General features: G+C 46.6%; 1 protein-coding gene across 1 annotated transcript; it reads left to right on the forward strand.

Annotated features, from left to right (window-relative positions):
- Positions 1 to 8658: 8658 nt before the first annotated feature.
- Positions 8659 to 21286, forward strand: LYPD5 (LY6/PLAUR domain containing 5). The gene is given in 7 exon segments (XM_055079260.1): positions 8659 to 8731; positions 10720 to 10833; positions 11369 to 11545; positions 11777 to 11923; positions 12143 to 12281; positions 12283 to 12360; positions 21253 to 21286. Coding segments are annotated over 6 exon segments (639 nt in total). The 5' UTR covers positions 8659 to 8731; positions 10720 to 10769.

The following is a 21286-nucleotide window of genomic DNA, read 5'->3' on the forward strand; positions in this document are numbered from 1 at the left end:
CAGGCTCCGGACGCGCAGGCTCAGCGGCCATGGCTCACGGGCCCAGCCGCTCCGCGGCATATGGGATCCTCCCGGACCGGGGCACGAACCCGTGTCCCCTGCATCGGCAGGCGGACTCTCAACCACTGCGCCACCAGGGAAGCCCTGTCTACCTTTTTAAATATTTTGTTAGTCCCTTGATTTATACTGCCAGCATGTTCTGGGAAACTCAGGCTGAGAAATGAGTATAAAATTGATCCTGGGCTTGGAGTACCAGGGTGCTTGGAGAAATCATCAAGGAAATTCTCTGTAGGATTGTAACTTCCATTCATGCCTTGAAGAGTTTTTACAGATAAACCCAAAGTTAACTTAAGGAAACAAGCCACCATGTATTACAGTAGCAAAAACAACAAACAACATAAATAGAACACCAAGAAATTAAGGTATGAAATTTATTGGGTACACATAAAGGTATGAAATCTATTGGGTACTTACTACATAAGTTCAAAGGAAGAGGAAACTAAAAAGGATGAAAATTATAGGCTTTGTCTATCTTGGGAAGTTAGAAAACAAAGAATAACAGAAGGAATAACAGAAAATGGGTCAAAGCAAATTATAAGCATAAATTAATGAAGTAGAAAACACTGATGCAACAGAGAGGCTAAACACCAATCACTGCTTATTTAAAGTATTTGAAGTGATGCACTTCTGAGATGATTAATTAATAAAACAGAGAAAAGGCACAAATAAATAATATTAAGAAGGGAAAAGACTACACAAAAATCGAAGACTTTTTAATTAGAATAAATTTGAAAACAGGGAATTCCCTGGTGGTCCAGTGGTTAGGACTCAGCACTCTCACTGCTAGGAGTCAGGGTTCCATGCCTGATCGGGAACTAAGATCCCTCAAGCTGCACAGCATGGCCAACAACAACAACAACAAAATAGATGACGTAACCAATTTCCTAGAAAGATACAACTTAAAGAATTGACAAGAAGAAATAGAGGGATTTCCCTGGTGGTCCAGTGGCTAAGACTCTGCGCTCGCAATGCAGGGGGACAGGTTCGATCCCTGGTCAATGGCCTAGATCCCGCATGCATGCCGCAACTAAGACCTGGTGCAGCCAAATAAATAAATAAATAAATATTTTTAAAAAGAAGAAGAAATAGAAACTTTTAATAGGCAATTAACCATTAATGATATAGTGTCAGTAGTTTAGGCTCTAAACTCTAATCATAACTAGGCTCAGATAATTGTGTAGAATAATTTAATTAGGGAAGGGTTCAGACACATCTTACGTGCTATCTCATTCATATCCTCTCAGCCTCACCTGTGCCTGGGGCCTTGGGAAAATTGTTTCTCTTGATTCACTGGTGCGGCAACCATCCCTGCATGAACTCTGGCCAATTCCACATGGGCACAACCCAGTGCCTGACCTCATGCCGGCACTGGGCACCTCTTGCCTCAAGCCACCTGGGCCCATCTGGTTGTGCTTTTATCTTGATCACACAAATAAAATAGATTCTTCAAAGGGTTTTAATAGATGTTGTGGCTCAAACCTGTAACTTCTTGTGGGTAAAAGTTCATGTTTGTAAATATTTCTCTTAGTTGGCCCTGTGGGTCTTCCTATGTTCTTCATTATTGTTGCAGTTATTGTGTGAATGGGAGATGACCAAGTTTCAAATCATTTAGCCCTTTAAAAATAGCCTGCAGAACCTAAGTGTCCATCAACAGATGAAGACGGATAAAGAAGATGTGGTATATATACAATGGAATATTACTCAGTCATAAAAAAGAATGAAATAATGCCATTTGTAGCAATATGGATGGACCTAGACATTATCATACTAAATGAAATAAGTCAGACAGAGGAAGACAAATATCATATGACATCACTTATATGTGGAATCTAAAAAAATGATGCAGATGAACTTATTTACAAAACAGAAATAGACTCACATAGAACACAAACTTATGGTTACCAAAGGGGAAAAGGCAGGGGGAGGGAGGGATAAATTAGGAGATTGGGATTAACAGATATACACTACTATGCATAAATGGATAGGCAGCAAGGACTTACTGTATAGCATGGGGAACTATATTCAGTATCTTGTAATAACCTATAATGGAAAAGAACCCGAAAAAGAATATATATATTTGAATCACTTTAATGTATACCTGAAACTACCACAACATTGTAAATCAACTCTACTTCAATTTTTTAAAAAAATAGCCTGCCGAGAGGGAAGAGGAGAGGCACATTAGGGAAAAATCCTTTGCTTACTACATGATTTATATTCATAAGTGAAGCAAAATGATATCTTCCACTTGCTTTTATTGGTTCAACAGTGATAGTTAAATAGAACAAAAGTAACCACAAATTATTCCCCCTCCTTTTATCCACACGGTTAATGCCCTTCCACACTGATTCTGGGCAAGCCTTATGACTTGCTGGCCAGTGACATTAGCAAACATAACTTGAGCAGAGACATGAAAAGCGCTTCCTTATTGGAGGTTGCCCTTTCTCTCTGCCCTTTGGAAACATGTCATTTCCATGTGAAAAATGTCCAGTCTAGCCTGCTGAAAGATGAGAGGCTATATGGAGGAGAACTGAGGCCTGACTGATAGCCAGCCGACTACCAGTCTTGTGAGTGAGACCATCCTAGATCATCCAGCCCATCAGCTGACCATAGAAACATAAGAGATCCCAACAGAGATTGGTCAAGTCAGCCCATACCAGAAGAACAACCCAGGAAACACAGAGAATCAGGAGATAAATAAAGGGCTTGTTGTTAACCCTTTTTGTTTGTTGTTTGTTACGCAGCAGAAGCTAACTGATGCAGAAACATAGATAGAATAAGCAAATGTTAATATAGTTGACCCTTGAACGATGCAGGGGTTGGGATGCCAACCCCACACACAGTCGAAAATCCATGTATAACTTTTGACTCCCCCCAAACTTAACTACTAATAACCTACTGTTGACCAGATGCCTTACCAATAACAAACATTCAGTTAACAGGTATTTTGTATGTTATATGTATTATACTGTATTCTTACAATAAAGTACGCTGGAGAAAAGAAAATGTTATTAAGAAAATCATAAGGAAGAGAAAATACATTTACAGTATTGTACTATATTTATCGGTACCATAAGTTTACTTGTCAGTTTACAAGATGAATGGTCGGTCTGTCAGTACCTACATCAATATTGTCTTATATGATACAAAGCACTGTAGATGTTATATGTATTACTAACACTAGACATCAAAAATAAAAAGATAATGTGAAAAAGCAATTCATATTTATTTACAGGTATAACATTATCATGCATTGATCACAAAGAAGCAGCAATATTATTGCTTTATGGTAACCTAGAGTAATTGATACAATTGCTTTATGGTAGCCTAGCCTATATACTAATGAATGAATCATTATAAAATTTTTATGGCATACAGTATTATAGTCATATTCATAATACAGTATTGAGAACATTGTTACTTAAAAAAAAAACCTATGATGATAGGCTGATACACAATTTCCCCAGTTATAAGAGAGAGAGGCATACTGTACAATACTGTAATTCTTTGAAAGCAAAGTTATAAAACAGTGAGAAAACTAACACGTTATTGATTTTATAATATCACTCACCTTATGCCTACGTAAGGATAGACTAGTATCTACATATATTTGTGCATCCATGACATACCTAACTTTAATTTATTTTTCAATATTTCTAGGCTACATGGTTCCTCTGTGAGTTTTTTCAAGCTGTTGCAAATCTCCAAAATTTTTTCCAATAAATTTTGAAAAAAATCCAAGTATAAGTGGACCTGCACAGTTCAAATCCATGTTGTTCAAGGGTGAACTGTACTTTTGATCTAGATGATAGGTATATGCATCATCTTTGAACTAACTGTCAACACTTTTGCACCTTAAATTTCTCACAATAAAATTTAGGAAAATACTCTTTATTTTCATGATATTATGATTCTCTACCATTTCATATCATCTTTTATTTCAAAGCTAATCAACTAAGCATTGCTTATATTAAGTTGATTCAAAATATTTACCTCTTGCCTCTAATTTAGAGCTTTGTTCCTCAAGAAAGAGAATATTTAATAATTCGTTATGAACATATTTTAGAAACTACACAGGGACTTCCCTGGTGGTGCATTGGTTTAAAATCCATCTGCCTATGCAGGAGACACAGTTTCTATCCCTGTTCCGGGAGGATCCCACATGCCGCAAAGCAACTAAGCCTGTGTGCCACAACTACTGAGCCTGCGCTCTAGAGCCCACGAGCCGCAACTACTGGGCCCATGTGCCACAACTACTGAAGCTCACATGCCTAGAGCCTGCACTCCACAACAAGAGAAGCCACCGCAGTGAGAAGCCCATGCACCACGACGAATAGCAGCCCCTGCTCACCGCAGCTAGAGAAAGCCCACATGCAGCAACGAAGACCCAACGCAGCCAAAAATAAATAAAATTTAAATTAATTAATTAATTTAAAAGAGAACAATTATTGCTGGATGGACAGAGTCCCACACTGCACTGATTCTTACATGTAAGCACTTTGGGGAGTTTTGTCCAGTAGATGATATATACTAAGACAGGTGATGCACACATTTAGTAAACTGCTTAAACAAACCAAATCTGGGGGAAAAATTATTTAAGAGGCCAGGTATTTGTAAATGTGCATGGAAATGGAAAAGTGCATGGAAGGTTACAGAATACAACAAAAGATCCTTGGAAAACTTCCAAGGCATTCTGTAATAGGGAAGAACAAATCTGACTCCATATTGGATGTGTTTCTTTTCCTTTAACTTTTGTATTCTATTGCTTTTGCTTCAAAGTAATCACTAAAGGGATGTTGCCTGTAGCTTAAAGTATACATAATGGCCCAAATCCTGGAACCCTGCCTCCCACGTCTGAGTGTTAAGCTAAAATACCTTTGTTTAAGCTCACAGGAAACATCCTGACCAGGTCCTGACCTGTGAATGGCTGCAGGAAAGAAGAACCAGGAACTATTTGCAACACCTTATCACCTTTTTTACTTTACCTCCTCTCCTCCCCCTCTTTGTTATATAAAAGAAACTAGCATCCAAACCTGGGCAAGATGGTTCTTTAGGACACTAGTCCACCACCTACTCAGTCTGCTGGCTTTCTGAAAAAAGTCGCTATTCCTGGCCCCAACAACTTGTCTCTCCATTTATTGGTCTGTCCTGCAGCAAGCAGTACGAGCTTGGACTTGGTAACAATTGGACCGACCCATGTAGACGCTCAAACACCGGGCAGTTGAGGACATCCACACGGATGCTCCTGTAGGTGGTTGGGGCTGGGCAGAGACTCTAGGTAACACCCCTGATCTGCCTCCTTTCTCTCTTCTTGGAGGAGCAAATCCTTGTGCTGCCCATCCTTTAAACTGGATAGTGAATAATGCAGCAAAAATTTCTATATCACTGAATTTTAAAATATCATTCAAGCACTCTACAGCTACTCTTCAGCTTCTAATAAATGTTGGAATATCTTGAAAATACATGTATCACAAATAAATTTGAAACTATTCAACATGCAGAGAGAAAGTTGATTTGGTGACATCATAGGACTAAGAATTCAACTCGAGGTAGTGGGCAAACACCCTTTTAGAAATTGTACGTTACGTTCCTAAAGATTGCATCTTAGAACATAAGCCAAAGTTACACTTTGAAAATCACCGACTTTTAAATGGTGTTTTAAGGAAAATTAATATTTTGAGAAAATAATGAAGGCATCCAATTCAATGCCCTTAAGAGCACCAAAGGGGGTAAGAATAACATAGGATTAGTAGATATGTTAAAAATTGTTGAGTCTGGGTGGTGGGTATGCTATTCTCTGTATGCCTGTGTGTTTGAAAATTTCTACAGTAAAAAGTTTTGAAAATAGCTCTTTAATGGCTACCAAAGAGCATCTTCCATTTTCTCCAATCTCTCAAATAATTAATCACTTAATTACAAAGCTTAATTACTAAAAAGTGATTCCAAAAAAAAAAGAATTTCTGGGTTCATAGGGAGCTTGGAGTTCATGCTCTGTGGATGCAAGAGCCCTGCCAAAATCTCTAGACCTAGATCACTGGGTCTCCATTGGATTACCTGGATGAAATAAAATTTATATGTTATGGCAAGACAAGAAAAATTTAAACATAAAATTATTTTCTACCAGTTTGGGCCTCTGCCTTTCCCTTTAGTGTGTATTGTACATATGCATTGACCAGACTTCCTTAGGAGATAATGTTCCTTCTTAATCTTGTAAGGGATCACAATAACCCACTACTTGCTTTGTACGTACAGATCTGGATTGTGTAAACTGTCAATACATCATTTGTTGGATAACTCTTTGCCTCAAAAGCTTATATAACTGTGCTTTGACCTCTAATGGGCAGAACAGTCCTCAGAGCTTTCTGAAAGACTGTCTCCCAGGTTATAATCCTCAGGTTGGCTCGAATAAAATTTTCCATTTCTTTCTTAGATTAGATCGACCATTGATTTTTTTTTTGTCGACAGCCTCCTGCAGTGGGGAGCTTCCCACCTGATACCTCACAGCCTCCAAAGGTACCTGAAGGTTACCAGAGTTAAAATCACACAGGCACAGCCACACGCTCACACAGTCACTTACATTCACTCACACACACACACACACACACACACACACACACACACACACGCACATGCTCACACACTAAATGGGCTGGTCAGCCAACTCTTCAAGCCTCAGTCTCTGAAACTGTGAACCACTGTGAATAACCTTCAATGCCCCCACGTTCCACAGGGGCCTCAGAAAACCCAGCCTCCTTTCCTGGCCAGTCTCTACTCTCCAGGGGTCCTTAGCTACCCCCTCTCCCTGAAGGGCCAGCCCCTGACAGGCAGGAACAGGAGAAACAGGAAGAATAATTTGGATACAAAACAGGTTCAGGGAAGTGAGGCCTGTTGGGAGGAGCAGGGGTTTGGCAAAACGAGGGTGAGTCCAGAACCCTAGTGAGTGTCCACAGTTCCTGGGTGTTTGCTGTCAAAGAAAAATTGCACTGAACAAAGTTAAACAGGCACGGGAGACTTTATTCAAGACTATGGCAATAAGAGAGAGAGACTGAACTCAACTCCACTGAAACAAAAGGTGGGAGGGGTTTTCAGCTGGATGAGCTAGTGCGAAAATGCCAGAGACAGAGGGGAGGTTGGTGCCTGGGATGGTCCAGCACCCTGACTTACTCCTGAGCTTACAAATGTTTTTCTCTGTAATTAGACATCTGTGTTTGCTAACTGACACTTATTCAAGTTCGGCTCCTACCCTCCCACAGAGCCTGAGGGTCAGGGGTGCTATCTTCCTCGATGATGACATATTGGAGGGGTGGCTCCCAGGTCCGCTGAGAAAGACATTCCTGGGCTGTAAAACTAGCAAGAGGCTGGGAGAAAATTTACCTACATTTCAAAGGGACAGAGAAAGAATCGTCAATGACAAGTCTTCTAAAGTAAATGCTTTAAGGAAAGGGAGATTGGGGGCCTGAAGTCAGGAAGAAGTCCGTGTCAAGTTTAGTGAAGCTCAGGAGACCATTAAGGCTGTCCTGGTCACCGCTATTGTGTCCCCTCTGCCCATTCATCTGTGGGTTCGTGACCCTAGGTCTCTGCACATACCTGGTACCCACCCCGCATGGCACGGTGAGTAGGTGTGATCCCAGCAGGCAGTGCCTCCAAGCTCAAGAAGCAAGGCAGATCAGGAGATGCCAACTTGGCATCAGTTCCCACTACCCTTGGGGGCATCCATCTGGAAGTCCCCATCTGCCTGGTGTCTGAGCGTCCACATGGGTTCGTCTGAATCCTCAGGGAACAGTGTATCCCTCCAGTTGTCTGCCTGTGTCTCTATCTCCTCCGATGTTTTAAAATGCATTCATTTAAAAGTCTAATAAAAAAATGTATTAAACACCTTCTGTGGGCATGTCCTGTTCATCAAGTCTGCGTTTGTCTGTGTGTCTACATTTGCATCTGTCCACACCGGATGTGTCTGTCTTTTTGCATCCCATGTGTAACTGCCTCTCTGGGAGTCTCTATCTCCCTGTCAGTTTGTTTATAAGTTCCTCGATTCACTCATTCCTACAACATCACAGACATCCCCTGAGGCCTCTGAGGAGTTCACAGCCTGATGCGGTGACAGACACTAGCCCAACCCCGGGTGACCAAGGCTGAGAGATGGAGGTGTTTGAGGCTGAAGGTGGGTGGATGATTGTAGGGGGGCGTGGCAGGTCAGAGAAGTCTTCAAGGAGGAGGTGATGTTTGTGTCTCTGGGTCTGGAGACGTGGGCCCATATAGGTGGTATGTGTTGGGATAGAGGAAGAGAAGAGAAACCAGAGGCCGTGTGTGCCAACCTCAGACTAGAACACGGTGTTGAGGAACAGGGTAGAAGGAGAGCCTGCAAAACACAAATCCCCCCCAAAGTTAAGGGTTACAGGCCCCTAGCTCCCTCCTCCCTCAGATCCAGGAGTCCAGGCCCCATCATGATTATCTAGGAGGAAACCAGCCCAAGCAAGGGAGGGCGGGGGTGGAGGAATGCCTGCCGGGCTAGGAACAGCCAGGATGCCTGGGGCTTTGCTGGGAGAAGCAGCCAGGCAGAAATCAGAGCAGGAGCCGTCCTCAGTGTCTCCACTCGGAGTCCACAACCTGGCAGTAGGAGGCCCCAGAGCCATCCTGCTGTGCCTCTTTGGGGCCGTCCTCTGCCTCACAGGTATTCAGACTTTTGAGTCCAGCGGTAAGAGGGCAGTTGGGTGGGAGATAGCTGGACTCTCCTGGGTCTGAAGGAGCAGAGCGTGGGGGCCGGATTCCAGGGAATCAGGGAGGAGCGAACTAGGGGCCCTGATTCCTGGGTCTGAGGGAGGAGGGGCTGGGGGCCCGGACTCCTGGGTCTTGGTTGGAAGAGGCCTGGAGACTGTATCCTCTCCAGTTCTCTTCCCCTCCTCTGTTCTTTCCATATCACTCATTTCCTCCAGTGTCTCTGTTCCACTACTCAAGCCTTTCTCATCCTCTTTGCCCATGTCCCCATTCAAAGGTACCCCTGGGGAGCCATGGGGGCTCTTTCCAGAACTGGCAGGAAACCTTGGCCTCATCCTCAGGCAACCCCTTCCCCTAGTTTGGGTAAGGACAGGGACAGTCATATCTGGACTGAAGTGGCTACAAAGGCAGGGAATTTGAGAGGTGGGAAGGAGGTTATGCCTGCATATAACAACTCTGTGTGTGTGTGTGTGTGTGTGTGTGTGTGTGTGTGGGCGCGCGCGCGTGCACACGTGCATACGCTCATCCACGGAAGAGAGTTCGATTTCTCTGTGTGTCCACGTGTCAGGGTGTCCTGTGGGTCTCTGTGCTTGTGTGTGTTTATCTGTACCAGGTTTTGATGTCTGGGTGTTTGAACAAATGCTTTTACGGGTCGGTTTATCTCTGAGCCTCACTTTCTTTTTAAAAGAGATGTGTGTATAATTTTGCATCTCTGTTTCTCTTTGTGTTTGTGCATCTCTATGACTGGTGGGCCTGTATTTCTCTCTGTGTATGTGTGTTTGGGTATTTTGATGTGTATCTGTCTCTCTGTGTATCTGTTGTGTGTCTCTATGTATCTATCTTGCATCTGAATATGATTTTAAATTGTTTGTTTTTGTAGGCCTCTTTTTTGTGTATCTCTAACTTCGCCTAATTTCAGGGTCTCATTTTATTTGTTTGTTTGTTTGTTTGTTTTTGTTTTGCGGTACGCGGGCCTCTCACTGTTGTGGCCTCTCCCACTGCGGAGCGCAGGCTCCGGACACGCGGGCTCAGCGGCCATGGCTCACGGACCCAGCCGCTCCGCGGCATGTGGGATCTTCCCGGACCGGGGCACGAACCCGTGTCCCCTGCATCGGCAGGCGGACTCTCAACCACTGCGCCACCAGGGAAGCCCGGTCTCATTTTATTTGTATGTCTGTGATTCTTGGGTCTGTATTTGTCTGTCTCTGGGTATGACTTCCTGTGTTCCTGGGTCTGTGTGTTGTGATTACTTCCATATCCACACAGTTTTCTGTCTGTGAATGTGATTTTGCATGTGTGAGATCCTGTGCCTTGGTTTGGGGGGTTTCTATTGGAGGGTCTGGGTGGTACTCGTTTTGCTTGTAAATGTAGAACTCAGTGTGAACGCATTCAGGATACTCTGTGTATATTTGTGAGATTTGCATGAGCCTGTGTCAATTTTGTTATTTTGTGTTTACGTCAGTGTTTAAGTGTTCTGTGCGTGTGTGTATCTGTATTGCTGGGGGCTGGCTGTGTGTGCATTTTTAGCATGAGATTGCACATCCCAGTGCCTGTACTGGAGTGTTTGTTTTCCATCAGTGACCTTTTAGTGCTACTGGATATCATGAGTATAGTTGGGAAAGGGATAGGCAGAACAGGAGTGAATCACTTCCTCCTTTATCAAAATCTTGGAGGGCTTCCTGGAAGAGGGTGGAGATTTGGAAGAGCCTGGGGAAAAATAAACTGGACTGGCAGGTGCAGATGCCATTGCTGCGCCAAGAGGTAGACACAGTCATGACCAGCCACAGCAGCAACCCCTGCTTCTTTCAAGGCAACAAGGCCTGTCTCCCCTCAGAGCAGAAGAGCCTGGCCCATGTGGCTGTCATCTGCAGGGTGGAGCCTGATTCCTTGCACAGGCTCAGCCTTGGTCTGTTCCTCTCACCCCACCCCTGCTCCTCTCCCCAGGGTCCTACAGCTTTCCACACATCTACTTCGGGCCCTTTGACCTCAGTGGCATGAAATTCCTCAATGTCTCCTGTCTCCTCGGATGCTCTGAGGCTGTCTTATCCCTGACCACTGGTGAGGGGCGGGAAACGAAAAAAAAAAAAAAAAGGGCGGGAGCGGGGGACAAGGACAAGGATGAAAGATTAGACGGGGTTGGGGGGGATGTGGGGTGGAGAAGGAGACAAGGGGTTGGGAAGGAACTGGGTAGAAGAGGGGAGGGAAGGTCAGGATAGAGATGCGGAGGTGGAGGGAGAAGGAGAAGGGAGAGAAAGGAGGGGATGGGGGGGCAGGAGGAGGGAGGAGGAGACAGTGGGGGGCCAGGAAGAGGAGGTGGGAGAGGGGCAGAAAAGAGGAAGAGGGGAAGGAGAGTAAAGGAGGAGGAAGAAAGGGTTGGTGATGAGAGGAGAGGGGGAGGCAGTGTAGAGGGAAGCAGAGTTTGACAGGGAGCGACGGACGAAAGAGAAGGGCAGGGCTGGAGCGAGAAGCGAGAAGACAGAGGAGCAAGAGACTTGAGACTAGAGGGAGAGAGGTGGAGAGGAGAGGGCGTGGGAGAGGAGGAGGAGGGCTGGGTGGGGAGGCAGCGCGCCAGACCCCATCCCCTCGCTCCCAGGGTACCGCGCCTCAGTGACCATGGTACAGAAGGGCTGCTGGACAGGCCCAGCTACGGGCCAGATGCAGTGGAACGACAAGGCGCTGCCGCCTGACTACTCGGTGGTGCGCGGCTGCGGGACCGACCTTTGCAACGCGAACTTCCAAATCCACGACTCCCTCCCCAATCTGAGCCGAGGTATGCGAGGGGGCGGGGCTGGGTGTGGGGCGGGACTGTACGGGGCTGGGAGGGGCCCCGGCTCGCGCGCGCGCGCCCAGGGAGGGGTGTGGTCTCCGCTGGGCTCCTCCTCCCGGCGCGCTGGGATTCCAGCGCCCAAGTCGGGCCAGACGGGAGCCCTGGCGCAATGCACATCCCGCACAACCGTACCGAGGACCATTACCTGAGTGTGCGTCCACGTTCTCTTGCCAGCGCCCAACCCGCCGACGCTCAGCGGCGCCAAGTGCTACTCCTGCGTGGGGATCCACCCGGAGGACTGCACCCCGGAGAAGTCCCGGCGGGTCCAGTGTCACCAGGACCAAAGCATGTGCTTCCAGGGCAATGGAAGCATGACCTCTGGTGAGAGGCTGGGAGGGTGAGAGGGCCTGGGCAAGGGGTGTGGAGGCAGGGCAGGGCTGACAGGGAGACACGGCCCTGGTCTAAAGAAGGAGGCATGGTCCTGGACTGAGGGAGGAGGCATGGCTCTGGTCTAAGGAGGGGACTGGAAGTAAGTCTGAGGACCCAGTCATGGCTGTGATCTTTGAGGTGGAGGTTCAGGTGCAGCTGCCCCCCTCCCAGGCAATTTCTCAGTCCCTGTGTACATCAGAACCTGCCACCGGCCCTCCTGCACCATCCAGGGCACCACCAGCCCGTGGACAAACATCGACCTCCAGGGCTCCTGCTGTGAGGGGCACCTCTGCAACAAGGACTCCATAAGCCTTCACCAGCACCTCGGGCACCGTCCCTCCTGGGGCGCCCCCCCCGTCATATTCCTGCTCCCCATGGTTCCCCTGCTGGTTAGCACTCTGGGAGGACCCCTCGGGCTCTCCTCATAGCTCCTCCAGCCCCTTCCTGAGCAGGATGCTGGGGGCAGGGCACATGCGCCCCCTTCTCACTGCTTCAGTTCCTGGAATGTGGAAAATAAGGGCTGCACTCCTGTCTCTCTCTCTCTCTCTCCCTCCCGCTTCCCTACTGACGCCCAGCCCTTACCTGGTCAGCAGGCCTGGGAGAAATTGGGCAAGGTCCCCAGCATCCCAGAGTGGGGAGAAACAGCCACATCCCACCCCGCATGCAGAGCAAACCTGATCATAGATCCTGCTTGCTGAGCACCAACCAGGCCCAGGCTCCCCACAACCCCATTTCCTGGTTGTGGGTTTCCTGGTCCTAGGCTCTCCCTCCAGAGCCTGGAGCCAGGCTGCGTGGGTTCGAATTCCAGCTTCAGCATTTTGCCTGTGGGTGACCTTGGGCAAGTTACTTAATCTCACTGAGACTACGTTTCCTCACTTGTCAGGCAGAGGTGAAAATAAAACCTACAATAATGACGAGGTCCTACTTCACAGTGGTTGTGGTCGGGATTTAATGAATTCCCTCTCTCTGCCATCTTGATCTGTGAGCATCTGTTTGAATATTTAGTCATTTAAAAATACTCATTCAGGGCTTCCCTGGTGGCGCAGTGGTTGAGATTCCGCCTGCCGATGCAGGGGACACGGGTTCGTGCCCCGGTCCGGGAAGATCCCACATGCCGCGGAGCGGCTGGGCCCGTGAGCCACGGCCGCTGAGCCTGCGCGTCCGGAGCCTGTGCGCCGCAACGGGAGAGGCCACAGCAGTGAGAGGCCCGCGTACCACACACACAAAAAAAAACAAACAAACAAACAAAAAAAACACAACTCATTCAACACCTACTTATTGCTGTCTGCTAACTGCAGTGCACGAGAAATATCTGGTTTTGGTAAGAGGGAAAAGGCAGTGAAAAAGTAGAATGGATGCTATTGATAAAATTTTAATTTATGAAGGAACCCTCCTACACTGTTGGTGGGAATGTAAAATGGTGCAGCCACTATGGAGAACAAAAACTAAAAACAGAACTACCATTTGGCCCAGCAATCCCACTCCTGGGCATATACCCAGAGAAAACCATAATTCAAAAAGATACATGCACCCCAATGTTCACTGCAGCACTATTTTCAGTAGCCAAGACATGGAATAGACCTAATTGTCCATCAACAGATGAATGAATAAAGAAGATGTGGTATATACATACAATGGAATACAACTCAGCCATAAAAAAGAATGAAATAATGCCATTTGCAGCAACATGGGGTGACCTAGAGATTATCATACTAAGTAAAATAAGCCAAACAGAGAAAGACAAATATCATATAATACGGCTTATATGTGGAATCTAATATGATACAAATGAACTTATATACAAAACAGAAATAGACCCACAGACGTAGAAAACAAACTTATGATTACCAAAGGGGAAAGGTGGGGGAAGGGATAAATTTTAATTTAACATATACACACTACTATATATAAAATAGATAACCAACAAGGTCCTACTGTATAGCACAGGGAAGTATATTCAATATCTTGTAATAAACTATAATGGAAAAGAATGTGAAAAAGAATATATAAATATTCTCTATATATCCTATATATATATAATGATGTGTGTGTATATATATATATGTATATATATATATACACACACACATCATTTTGCCATACACCTGAAGCTAACACAACATTGTAAATCAACCATACTTCAATTAAAAAAATTTAATTTATGAACATCAGGACCACCACCCACAATCCTTATATAAAATAATAAAGGGAAAGAACAGGCAGGATTAAAAGATATGGATAGACAAATATATGCAAAGATAAAAATAAAGGAAGGGAGAAAGGAAGGAAGGAAGCAAAGAAGCAAGGAAAGGAAGAAGGAAAAAAAGCAAAGAAGAAAATATGCATATCTAATACAGTTTGCATTTCTGTAACTGGTCACAAGGCCATAGTTGATATGTTTAATTTCCTTCTTCCATTACTCATTCCAAGTTTCCTTTGCCCTCAGCTGGCTGGTGATATTTATCAAGTTAGGCAACCCAAACCCTCATTCCTGAAAGGTCTAAATCCTTAGCGGTCCTGCATTTTTTTGAGGGAGTTACTTATACTATGGGACATGAAATTTCTAAGAAGTGCTCCAGAGAATGCCTTGGGTTCCAGACACGGCCTCCCTTGGATCCACTCTGCAGGAGGAACCCAATTTCCCCTTAGTAATTGAGATCAGTCATCCCAGCAAATAAAGTAATCTTCTTCTTTGCCCATTGGTTCAGTGGAGTGAGGAGCCCCAAAAGGCCAGGTGACCGTCTCACCTTCCCACTCAGTGGAAGCATTGCTGTGTCCTCTAGTGGAAGCAGGAAGCATTCTTTCCTTGGGAACCAAAACCTCCAAACCAGCAGAGCTCAAAGTCATGGGGATGGGAGGCAAAAGTTCTGCAAGTGGGTATTACGTGTAATAGTGAGAGGGGCCCCTGCCACCCCTTGATACCCACGTATTCAGGCTTGAGGGTTGTGGGGGAGAGCATTCAAAGCACGTGCTGCATCCTGTAAGACAGAACCCTGTCCTTTCAGGGTATTGATTCCCAGTTGGCAACAAGAACCGAGTCATTCCATTATTTTACCAGGTGAGCTTCTTCTAGGTGATGGGGTATGAGGTAAGACTGGTGAAATCTATGGGTATGAGCTCATAGTCACACTTCATTCACCGTGTAATGAGTTCCCTGGTCAAAGGTGACACTGTGTGGAATACACGATGGAGGAGGAGATGTTTGGCCGCCCTGGTGAGGGGCTTAATGTATGGGAGGAGTAAGGAGAGCCCTCATCCTCCAAGTTTCCAGTGATACACAGAGGAGTGCTTCAGACACGGATCTTGGAAATGAAGCTGAAAGGTGGTAGAGAATCAGCGTTACCAAACGTGGTTTTGTACACACCGGATCCATCATTCATGGAGATCCCCCTATGTTCCTGGCCATGCTCTGGGCACTGGGGCCACGGAGGAGAGTCCCAGGTCTGCAGGAGCTCCCAGTCTGATGGAAGAGGCAGATCTGTGCTCAGACAGCCACAAGCCCGTGATGGAGGGATGTGCAGGGACAAGAGGAACCAGCGTTGGGGGAGGGATACACTGGGGCTGGTGCCGGAGGGAGAAGAACATGGTGGCAGGTCTCAAAGCATGCTGTATGGACAGAGACAGAGCAGTCCAGGCAGAGGGACAAGCCCACGCAAAGACAGAGACACAGAGGCAGAAGTAATCTCAGCAGAGGTTCAAAAAACATTTGTAATGCATTCTTCTGGGCTGGGTGATCCTGGAGAACCCCACCCTTGAAGAGTTCTCGGTCTGACGGGGACGCAGACTAGGGCCCAGATGCACATAGCACCCAGAGAGGTCAGGGCAGTAAAGAAGGGAAGTGCTTGGGCTGGAAGGGCTGGCAGGTAGAGAAAAAAAACCTCTGACTGGGGGTTAGGGCATCAGGAGTGATTTCATAGAGAATGGAGCCTGTGCTGGGTCGTGAATGATGAGGGAGGTCACCAGGTGGACAAAATGAGGAAGAGCATTCCAGACAGAAGGGCCAGCCCACACACAAGCTCATGAAAGGAAACGCTTGGTTTGTTTGCTTTTTATTATTATTATTATTGAAGTGTAGTTGATTCACAATGTTATGTTAATTACTGCTGTACAGCAAAGTGATTCAGTTATACATATATATACATTCTTTTTAAAATATTTTTTCTATTATGGTTTATCATAGGATATTGAATATAGCTCTCTGTGCTGAACAGTAGGACTTGTTTATCCATTCCATATATAAAAGCTTACATCTGCTAACCCCAACCTCCCAATCTATCCCTCCCCCAACCCCCTCCCCCTTGGCAACCACCAGTCTGTTCTCCATGTCCTTGACTCTAGGAAACACTTGTTAAGTGGCAGAGGGACAGCAGGACAGACGCAGGAACAAGTAAGAGACACAGAGGGAGCTGCAGGGAGGGACAGTCAGCAAACATTTATAAACTATTCTTCGGAGCCGGTGACGCCAGGGACCCAGCAATGAGTCAGACCCAACCCTGTCCTCCTGGTCTGGAAAGAGTCAGTCACAAACCCGGAGGCTGATGGTTGGTAAATTATAAAGTATGGGGGTCTAGGGGAGCTCCAAAGAGGAAGACCAGGGAAGGCTTCTGATAGGAACGAATCTCTGAGAAGACACCTAAGTGACAAGTAAGTAGGAATTGGCAAAGGAGCAGGAGGAAGGGCAGAGTGCATGCATAAAGGCTTGGTCTGTGTACAAAATGTGAGAAAATAAGATGAGGATGAAGGGATGGCAGCGCTCCTTAGGGGCTTAAAATGTCAGATGAAGCTAAAGTTTCCTGAACTTATTCTGGAGCCAGTGGGGATCCATGGAAGGGCTTCGAGCAGGGGACAGGTATGGTCGAAGCCAGGGTATGGGAAGCTCTCTCTGTGACCACGCAGGGAACAGACTGGGGGAGTAAGACTGAAGGCAGGGACACCAAGGAGAGGCTGGTGATGGAGTCTCTCATTCATGTCTCCAGGGTCAGGGGCCACTTAGTGTTGAGGGGCTTGGAGGGAGTAGGAAGGAATGAGAAAACAGTGTGTCAGGGCTGAGGAGTAAAGTTCCTTATGCATGAGGATAGTGGCTTCCTCTGGAGATTGGGAAGAAGGCGGTGGTCATAAAGAAGCACACAGGAAGATTCTGGGGAGTGGCAGTATTCTCTCTGGGTGTGTGGTAATTTCACGGGGATATACAAATGTAATCATTTGTCCAATATAAATCTCTATATGGTATGCACTTTCTGCACGTATGGTATATTGCATACCAAAAAAGGGTTTTGGACTCCCATATTGCGGCTTTCTAATCTTTGGTAACAGAGGTCAGGATGCTGGCTATCTCTGGTGTATCAGTTGGGAGATGGTTCAGGAGAACCTCTTGTGGAGGTTCATAGAGCAATGGAGATGCTCTATGACTTGCCTGAGGTGATGGTCACACGTGTCTATACGCAGGTAGAACTGCATCAATTTGTACACTTGAGATTTGTGGGCGACTTTCCTGGTGGTGCAGTGGTTAAGAATCCGCCTGCCAATGCTGAGGACACGGGTTCGAGCCCTGGTCAGGGAACTAGATCCCACATGCCGTGGAGCAACTAAGCCCGTGCACCACAACTACTGAGCCTGGGCTCTAAAGCCCGCGAGCCACAACTCCTGAGCCCACATGCTACCACTACTGAAGCCCGCGTGCCTAGAGCCCATGCTCCACAACAAGAGAAGCCACCGCAATGAGAAGCCCGCGCACCGCTACGAAGAGTAGCCCCCGCTCGCCGCAACTAGAGAAAGCCCGCGCGCAGCAACGAAGACCCAACGCATCCAAAAATAAATAAATTAACTAATTAACTTTTTAAAAAGATTTGTGACCTTTCCAGTGTGTAAGCCATACCTCCACAGAAAGAAACAAAATTAAAATACGACATACAATTAAATGATATCATGTCTGGGATTTGCATGAAAATAATATAGGAAGTGAGGAAGCAGGTGGAGGCACAGAAGAAATGCAATTAACCATGAGTTAGTATTTGTTAGATGGGTACGTGAGGTTTATTATACTCTTCTGTTCACTTCTGCTTGTTTGAAGTTTTGCATAATAATAATATATAAACGTATGTGTATACATGGATAGATAGATAGGCGATAGATAAAACAAATACCTGTTGAACCCAGTGACCCAGGCACTTCCTCCCTTCAGAACTCAGATGCCTGCTCATCTCAGTGATCCAGGTGGTCCAGTGCTTGGATCATGCTCACATCGCCCCTCTCCTAAGATTCTGTTGCCCTCCCCAGGTTAATGCATGTGGGAGCCTAGGTCAGCACCAAGGACAGATCCACAGCATTGCGTCTCAGAACCACAGACAGCAACTCAACTAATAGGTGAGACAAAGGACAGGGAAATGAGGAAATGACATCCTTCCGATTTCCAGAACAGTGTGGAACAGGGCAGGAGGGTAGAGTCGAAGAAGAGCCAATCAGTACTACTGAATAAGAGCATTCCTTCAACAAATAGCCATTGAGCATCTCCTATGTGCCAGGCACAGTTCTAAACACTGGGGATGGCAAAATCCCTGTCCTGAACAAGTAGAAAAATAAGAAGACAGGATCATTTAGATAAATGCCATGTGCCATGATAAAGACGTAGCAATGAAATATGATACAGAGTTATTTATGGGGTGGGAGAGGAGCATTTCTGAAGAGATGGGCAAGGAAGAGACTATATTGAAAAGAGAACTGGATGAAGTAAGGAAATGATCCAAGAGGAGACTGGAGGTAAAAGCATTCAGGCAGAGGAAGAAGCAAGCACCAAGATGTTGAGGCAGGAAAGAGCATGGCATGTTTGAGTATCAGCAAGAAGGCCAATGTGGTGGAGCAAAGTAAGTGGACGGGAAAGTGGCAGGAGGGGTTTTGGTAAGATAGGAGTAGACACACAGAGAGAAAGAGATAAAGAAAGAGACACAGGAAAATATGAAAGACAAGCAGAGACTGAAAGAGTCAAGAAAGACCCAGAGGCAGAAAGAGAGAAGCAAAACAACACTAGCTGTAATTTATAAAGTGCAATTTCCATTATCTATTCTATTACCTATTCATATATACATACTCATATATATTAATATATACATACTTTTTATTATGGAAAACTTCAAACAGAAAAGTGAACAGAAAAGTGTAATATTTATTGTCATTATTATATAACCACTCCAAAATTTAGTGTCTTAAAACAAAAAGTGTATTATTTCTCATGATTCTGAGGGTTGACAGGGCACTTCTGCTGGTCTCAGGCAGCTGCATTCAGATGGGGCTGGACTGGGGCTTTTGGCCAGGGTGCTTTGATTCTCCTCTACATGGCCTCTCCATGTGACTAGCTTGGGCTTCCTCACAACAGAGCAGTCTTAGAGTTCTAAGAGAACAAAAGCAAAAGCTTCTAGTTCTCTTAAGAACTGGACCTGGAACTGGCCCAGCATCATTTCTGCCACATTCTATTAGTCAAAACAAGTCACAAGCCAGCCAGATTAAAGGAGAAGAGACACAGAGTCTACCTGTTGGTGGGAGAAGCCACATACCAGCACAGAGGAGGAGGAATTACTGAAGCCAGCTTGGGAAACAATGTGCCACGAGGGCTTAATGTATGCCAGGTCCCGTGCTGAGGGCCCCAGATATTCCACCTCACCTAATCCTCAAGCAACCCTGTGACACAGGGTATAATCATCCCCCCACTTTATAGGTCTCATAGGACACACAGCCAGGGATAGAAGAGCTAGATATGAACTCAGGTCTGTCTCTAAACCAGGCTGTATGTGTGTTATGTTATTATGTTCCACCCAAAAATAAAGTCAGTGACCATGGCCATGTCAAGGCTTAACCCAGGGCTTCCCTGGTGGCTCAGCGGTTAAGAATCCGCCTGCCAATGCAGGAGATACAGGTTCGAGCCCTGGTCCGGGAAGATCCCACATGCTGCGGAGCAACTAAGCCCGTGTGCCACAACTACTGAGCCTGTCCTCTAGAGCCCGTGAGCCACAACTACTGAGCCCGCGTGCCACAACTACTGAAGCCTGCATGCCTAGAGCCCGTGCTCCACAACAAGAGAAGCCACTGCAATGAGAAGCCCACACACCGCAACAAAGAATAGCCCCTGCTCGCCGCAACTAGAGAAAGCCCGTGCACAGCAACAAAGACCCAATGCAGCCAAAAATAAATAAATAAATTTATTTTAAAAATAAAATCAAATAAAAATTAAAAAAATAAAAGCGGAGAGGCATGCACTTGGGGACAAAGACCAGGAGACAGAAACTCAGAAGCGAGGCCAGTGAGATACAGAGAGAAGCAGACTCACAGAGACAAAGCAAAAGCAAGAGAGAGATTGACAGAACCACAGGGTCTCCCTCCTTTAGCCAGGAAGCTCCATGGGGGCAGGGGTTTTGTCTGTTTTGTTATTACTGTATCCCCAACGTGTAGAGCAGTACCTGACTCTCAGTAGGTGCGCAATAGATGGATACTAGGCTGGAAAAGCAAAGAGCCTGCAGTTCCCCCAAACACCACCAGGTGGCAGTATCCCAATGCCCCGAAGCCTCCAAATGCCTAAATCCAAAAGACAGCAGTTGGAGGATTTGCCGCCACAGGCCTCAGACTTTCTGGACGTCTTCCCCCGGGCTGAGCCCCGCCCTTCCCTGCACAAGCCCTGGGTGATGAGTGACCTTTCCATATGAGACTACCTCTTCACCCGCTCCGCCACCCTGCCGAGTTAAACAACTCTTTCTTTGTCCTTGGCCCCTTCCGGCTGGGCTCCAAGGCATCTGGGTCCTTTCCAGGCCCGGAGATGGGGCTGGGATGAAGGTGGGGCAGCTGGGACGAGGCCAAGGAAAAGTCCTGAGGACTTTGGAATCAGTTCTTCTAGTCTTCCTGGACCAGGAGTATGGGTCCAGCCCCCTCCTCCCCTCAGACCCAGGATCCAGGCCCCAGGCCCCTCCCGCCTCAGCCCCAGGATCCAGGCCCCAGGCCCCTCCCCCCTCAGACCCAGGATCCAGGCCCCAGGCCCCTCCCCCCTCAGACCCAGGATCCAGACCCCCGGCCCCTCCCACCTGAGACCCAGGATCCTGGTCCCCAGCCCTCCTCCCCTCCAAGTCCCTTGCAGCTGCCCTGCTCCCTCCTCTGGGCAGAGAGGTCCTCTGGTGGTCCACCTCCCTGTCTTTTACAGAGACCCCTCTCCCCCTCCACGCCCCCCTTCCAGGGTTGAGACCAAAGCTGAGTCACAGGAAGCGCTGGGGCCCTGAGTCACCAACCCCCTCTCTGGGCTGCAGGGAGCTGGCTCTGGAGCAGTGTGCTACCAACTGA

This window comes from Physeter macrocephalus, chromosome 17 (assembly GCF_002837175.3).
Source record: "Physeter macrocephalus isolate SW-GA chromosome 17, ASM283717v5, whole genome shotgun sequence".
In the NCBI taxonomy this organism is placed as follows: Eukaryota; Metazoa; Chordata; class Mammalia; order Artiodactyla; family Physeteridae; genus Physeter; species Physeter macrocephalus.